Source organism: Enoplosus armatus, chromosome 9 (assembly GCF_043641665.1).
Source record: "Enoplosus armatus isolate fEnoArm2 chromosome 9, fEnoArm2.hap1, whole genome shotgun sequence".
NCBI lineage: Eukaryota > Metazoa > Chordata > Actinopteri > Centrarchiformes > Enoplosidae > Enoplosus > Enoplosus armatus.
Window position 1 is genome coordinate 25,924,393 of NC_092188.1, and position 6,620 is coordinate 25,931,012.

General features: G+C 42.0%; 1 protein-coding gene across 1 annotated transcript; it reads left to right on the top strand.

Annotated features, from left to right (window-relative positions):
• Window positions 1-1,699: 1,699 nt before the first annotated feature.
• On the top strand, window positions 1,700-5,291 carry LOC139290018 (uncharacterized). Its single transcript, XM_070911706.1, has 2 exons — window positions 1,700-1,765; window positions 3,534-5,291. Exons 1-2 carry the CDS (start codon window positions 1,747-1,749, stop codon window positions 5,027-5,029), a joined length of 1,515 nt encoding a protein of 504 aa, XP_070767807.1. The 5' UTR covers window positions 1,700-1,746; the 3' UTR covers window positions 5,030-5,291.
• Window positions 5,292-6,620: the final 1,329 nt, after the last annotated feature.

Genomic DNA, 6,620 nt, shown 5'->3' on the forward strand with positions numbered 1-6,620 from the left:
TTATTGGTCATATAACTTACTTGTGTAGGCCATTATTGCTAGTAAAAATTGGAAGGGTGCTGGGAAGGGAGGGAAGATACAAGATATTCCTTTTTTTAACACTGTAATGAATATTGTCATCACGAAGTGAAAATCAATAAAAAATGATTGCCTTTCACTTCCTGCCTCGTTCTCAATTTAAAGTATCATCAGAATCAATCACTGCAAACAACGTATTGGAGCACGCCTAGCTAATTGAGATCCTGTGAGTGAGTGAGTTTCACCTACAGCTCATAGAGAGGCTTTGCATCTAAAAATTCCAGGAGAAAACAAAAGCCCCACATTTTGTGTAGCTATACTCTATGAGAATCCATCTTTACATAGTAATCAAGTACACGTGTACCTGTTTAGCCAATACATTTGTGATAATCCTTCATTAATCAGTTCAACAATGTATATTCACTGGAATCATACATATGTATCATCGATACAAACAATCGATCAAACTGCATCTAAAGCCTAAGTTGTGGACATTGGCTTTATCCTGTCTAAAGGACTGTGGTCTTAGAGGTATAGTGTGTTTAACAACTTTCATGGTTCCTAAAGGTTACTCTAGCCTATCAAAATAACAGGCCCTTGGGATTTATTTTACTAGTCCCTAAAACATTTCCTAGCACCTATATCAAGTGCACAGGTCAATAAGAGGAGAGCTGCCATTAACGGGCGTGGCCGGTGGCAGTATCAGGCGCAGGGCTACTCAGCCTCGTGCTACACTGGAGTAAGCAGGGTAGACGTTCGGATGAAGGCAGTGAGCAGCTAGGCGTGTATCCTCGCCACCAGCTTGAATAGTTTCCAGCCACCCTATCCAGGTGATACCGGTAGGGCTGTAAACTCGGAGAGTTTACCCTAACCTTTAAACGGAGAGCTGGTCCGGTACCTCCTGAACAGGGGTTACGCGGGATCTAACAGGTGATAACTTACATTCAGCCAAAAAAAACACTTTATACCTTTTATTCAATTCCTTCCAAGTATTCACATGTCCATCCAGACATGGATGGAAACTGCAACTTGACCGGTTGGTGGAAGCATACAACTGCGGGGCAGTAACTCTAGCTTGATATTTCATAATGTTTTCCTGTGCTGTACGCATGAATTCTTCAGTAATTTTAGGTCAATTCATGCACAATTACAGTTATTGACAAATGTCATTATTGTTGGACACATTGTGCAAAAGCAAACAAATTGAGATGGTATATGCACATATATTACATATTTTGTATTAGTGTCTTACTGCAGATGAAATGACAATATCTATAAGAATCCAAAATAAAAAAAACCCATGTAAAGAATTGTACAGCCTTTTGTGGAGGTGTGCACTCTGAATGCTTTCCAGGTGAGTATGTAGTCCATGACCTTTTCAACTGAAATACCACAATCTGTGACAGGACATCATAAGATGAAATCACTCAGTATGTTCTGCTTACGAGGGAGTGATGGACAGGATGGGGTAGATGAGAGGAGGAGGAACAATGACAGACGAGAGATACTGTAGTACATGTGACACGGATCACCAGCGTGGTGCAGAGATCCTGGCGATTAGTTCAAAATCACCTGGAGGGAGGATACAGGAAGGACAAACCGGTAGTGGGTGTGTCTGGTATGGGCTGCTGTCATATAAACAGGGAAAATTAAGCAGGGTGCTGTCGACTCACTTAAGACACTCCAGGGGAAGAGGATTCTTCACTCTACTGCCCATCTCAGACCGACATGGCACAGACTAAACTGGGTAAAGACATGTCCACTTTCTAAATGTGCATTTTCATTAATCTCTGTGTTAATGACTGAACTCGAGTACTTTAATTTTCTACAAGCTATGTATACTATGCTATGTTAATTTTTACTGACTTTGGGGGGTTACAATAGTAGCATGAAAACTATTCAGACCTTTACTTTTTCTGTTGCTCCTTTTCTCTACCCTTACTATTCCAGTCATAGTTTAATGTCATTAAGAGTTAAAGTCACATGCAGAGTGTGAACAGATAGGAATCATGGCAGCATGGTGTCTCTGCTGGTTAAACCTGATCAACGAGTCTGTTGTAAGTCTCTGACTGCAGGCTCGTAATGCATTACAGACACATGGTGACTTTAGTTACTTACACATCTCAACAGAAAGTCATTAACTGGTACATGTGTATGAAGAAATAGGAATTCTGTATCATTTAACACATCAATAATTCAACCTTTGTCCAGACATTGAAAGGTTTCACATTTCATGTATTATCATGTTGTCGTGAAGAGCAACTGTCCAAAATAAAATGTCCTCTACTTTATTATGCGAAAGAAAATCAAAGAAATCAAGAAAATCAATAACTCTGGTTATATACTCTGGATATATGTGACTCGGGTCACATACATCTTCATACCAGTGCAATGGGCCTCATGCAGGAAGTGATATACGAAGAAATTTCCTCTTATTTTTGTTCGTATCCACGATTTGTTCTTATTTTGTTAGTACCCATTGATTTCTGGGATTCACTAAGAGAAAGATTTATGAGTGGTCGAGAGCACTCTTACCAAGATAAGAAAAAAACATCTCACAGTCCACAAATTGTTTGTCCAATGCAAGAATACATACATTTTAAATTTGAGGGTCATAAAAAAAAACCAAATATCATATCAGCAAATTTATATTATTATATGTTTTTGAGTAATTATAATGATTGGATTATTACATTGGTGGGCTAAAGAAATACTAATGGTCCATTGATCCCAATTAAGACTATAAAAGTTTTTGGATTAGGCAATACGGTTTTTCTTTGCTTCCATTTTCATGTCAAACCATTTCTATTTTTTTCATTCAAGTTAATTTAACAATACCTCGATTTCGCTACTGCTGAAGTTCTTCTTACAGCCTTTTTTTGGTGTCATTTTTCCAATTCTTGGCCATGTGCCAGAGTATTTACACACGGCACAACACTGGTCCTTATATAGTGTTTAGGGGGCGTTACCTATGCTAATATCAAACAATCGACCATGTGCCTCCAATTTATGATCAAGTGGGATTTATCATTCAGCACACCTAGGTAAGAGCAGATTTGGATGGTTAAGAACGTTTGGTGCATCTGGAGTTGACTTCGGTTATTTTTTTCTCTTAGCAGAAAATTAAGAAAAAAATATAAGAGAAGAGAAGAAGAAGAGAACCATTGCCATGGTCCAAGACTGTGCAATAGTGAAGTAAAAGCACAATCCAACCAGTGGTGCCATCTTTTTGTACTTTTTCAACTTATGAAGGAAACAGCAACAACAAGAGAATAATTTATGATTATGTAAATATTAAGTACATAGCCTATTATCAAACATTACATCCTGCTAAACAAGTAAGCAAAATACCCATCAAGTAAAAATTCAATCAAAAAGAAAACTGAATTAGAGAACCTTGGAAAAGAAAAACAAATAACCAAAGTTGAAAGAAGGGAAACCCCACAAATGATCTCAACATCACATTAAATAACACTTCCTCTGTGGTTTACAGTTTTGTTCATCTAATTTTTCAGGAGCTAGGAGCCCTTTAATGGAGGCAGTGCTAGGGTTTGCACTGGGAGCAATGGGAGGCTGCATACTCGGAGCCATGGAGGATCCAGTGGACAACACCCTGTCAGTGATGACTGCAGCCGGTCCACTGAAACCAGTGATGGAGGAAGTCAGGACAGTGGGTGCTCTGGGGCTGGGGACCCTTATTGGAGCCACAGCACTGACCACAGCGATGACCTCAGTAGTAGCTGGTGTGATTCTGGCAGCAGCGGTAGCTTCAGTGTTCGTGGCCACGAGGAGCTGCAGTGCCTCTCACACCGACTCTTTTGGCTTGTGGGCATCAGCAGGACTCGCTGGGGCCTTCGGGACCACTCTCAGCGGAGCCACACTCGGAGTCACTATTGAATGGACTGTGAAGAATTATGGCATGGTGGGCCTTCTGTGGGCGCTGAGCATATTCACGGTGCTCAAACCGCCGTTGCACTTTGTATTTAAGATCCTCTGGAAGGAGGGAGAGGCCTGTTGTACTCTGGGATCTACAATCTGGGACAGTGAGAGAAAACAGATTGAGTTTACAGAGTTGCAGCAGAGAGAGAGAGTGGCTGTGCAGGTGGAGCAGAGGATCATGCAGCTGGAGAAGGGAGGCAGCACCAACCAGATGGAGCACAGGATGACATGGGTCACTGAGCAAAGGCAGAGGGAGGAAATAGAGAGGAAGAAGATGGAGAGTGAAGAGGCAGAGATGGAGCAAAGAACCATCCAAGACTGGATCAACACAGTGGTGGTGAAACATGTGGACTTCTTGGCTTTCTCAGGGATACCAATGACAGTTGTTGCCGTAGTAACATCAGGATTTGGGGTGTTTGGTTATGGAGGCCACCAGTCTGTGTTTATAGTGCTTCTGACTTTGGTTGCAGTCATAGCCTATTTACTTCTCAAATCTTCAGACTTTAAGTTCTGGATGTTGGTAGGATGCATGGGAATGCTCGCAACGTTTGTCATCGCCATGCTCACCCTACATGCCGGGCAGGTGGTCGTAACAACTGCCATGAAGATGCAAGTGGCAGGGCAGAGCCAGTCCAGAGAACACATCAGTGCTCGTATGAACCATCAGTCCTCTCTGGAAGCTTTGAACGCAGCTTTCTTTGTGGCAAAATTGTGTGAACTAGCTTTGGGGGCTACAGTGGGGGGACCACTGGTGAGACGAGCAGCTGGTGAGGTGAAAGTCATAGCCGGGGCAGCTTTAGTGGCATGGGGTTTACTGGCCGGGCTGGAGGTTTTATCCCCGGTGCTGGGAGAAGGGGGGAAAGCCGGGGCACTGCTGGGGGTGGTGGGGGCAGCAGGGGTGTCTGTGGGTGCTGCGGCAGCTGTGGCTGGAAGGTGGTCCTCATGGCTAGGAACTTTGGGAACAATTGCAGGGTTGGTTATAGGAGCATTAGGGATGGGAAAATGGCATATTGTCAACATTGGACTGCAAGTGCCTGTGGCCTATGTCTTTGCTATGACCAATCCATTTTAACGCGAAACATGTTAAGATCCCATAGGCCTACTGTAAAAGATGTTGTCAATGCATTATGAGTTGCCAGTGTTTCATCCACTCTAGTTGCCTGTTTTGAGTTACTATACTTTCAAGGAAATGTGTAGTCATATGATATATTTTTCTTACAGTCAACAAATCCCATGTGCAGAGCAAAACCAGCAGTGATTGTATCTACTAACAAGTATTGTGTGTGTATCACAGTCTGATATATCTTAAACTATTAAAAATGAGCCACACTGTTGCACTGAGTGACATGTTCCTTCATTGCCATGAACACACACACACACAGTAGTTTATTTTGACTCAATCCCACATGCACCGTCCTGCTGCCCCAAATATTCACTAGAGGACCAAATGTGGATTAATCCGCAGCTGAAAATAGTCCCCAACAAATGCACAAATTTCCTCCTGTTTGAGTAATGTTTGAAAAAACTGCAGCGAGCAGCTGTTTTAGGAAATGACTGAACCCTTTTTTGAAAATGAAATCTTGTATTTAAGATTTACATCTTCAGTAGGAACAGCTGAGTGCCACAGACAGTGTAAAGAAGTCAGAAAGTATTGAGAGATGGACTAAGGCGGCATTCAGACCAAATCTGGCGTTGCGGCGAAAATGGCAGTCGTCCCATTCATTTTGAATGAGGGTAGTGCGTTCAGGCTGTAGCGGTCGTAACCGCGGGGGGCAGCGCAGCTGCAGCGAAAAGTTGAGATGGTTTCAACTTTTGGAGAAACGCAACCCCATGTCATGCTGCGATCAGATCAGAAGACACCCATGAGAAGAAGAATCTTTTTTAGCTTTTACCAAAAGTAAATGTGTGTTTTTAATCCGTTGATGGGGACAGGCAATCACTCATACAAGCCAGCATACTAGCAGCCCGGGTCAGGGGTTAAAGTTCTTCTTCTTCTTCTCTTTTGTTGTTTGGCAAACTGCTTGTAAGTGCATTACCACCACCCTCAAAATCCCAAAATCCAAATCCTGTCTTTTAACACATACTAAAAGCACTACAAACTGTGTTTGAATTACATATTTATGAGAATCTGGGTAACTTAATGAGATAAGACCCATGCATTTAACTGCAAAGGTAAAAAAACCCAAAATTGTACCATCCACCAATCATTCTTAGGAATCTTAATACAACAACACACCTGTGTTGGTTTGAATGGGGTTCTAGTCACCAACACCCAGGCAAGCCAGATGTAGTGGTGTAGTTCTAAAGTGGAGCAGCTGATGACACTTTAGAATCAGCTCGAAAGAAGAAATAAGACGGGACACCAGGATGAGTGTGTGTCACATAGAGTACAAAAAAGGATTGTCGTAAAATATTATTTTATATTGACGCTGAAAAACCAATGTCTGAAGAAGTAAATGTTTTATGTTTACTATGTTTTTTATGAGCCAATGCATTCTGTCAAAATGTCACCCATTGAAGGAACTCTCTGTTCTATGTATGACCTGGGGAAAGGATGGATTACAGAACAGGCCTATTGGGAACAGGCCCAGGGGCCCAAGATTGAGATTAATGGCTTTTCCATTCATGGTAGTATCACTTGCACGTGGTAAGTAGTATGTGAC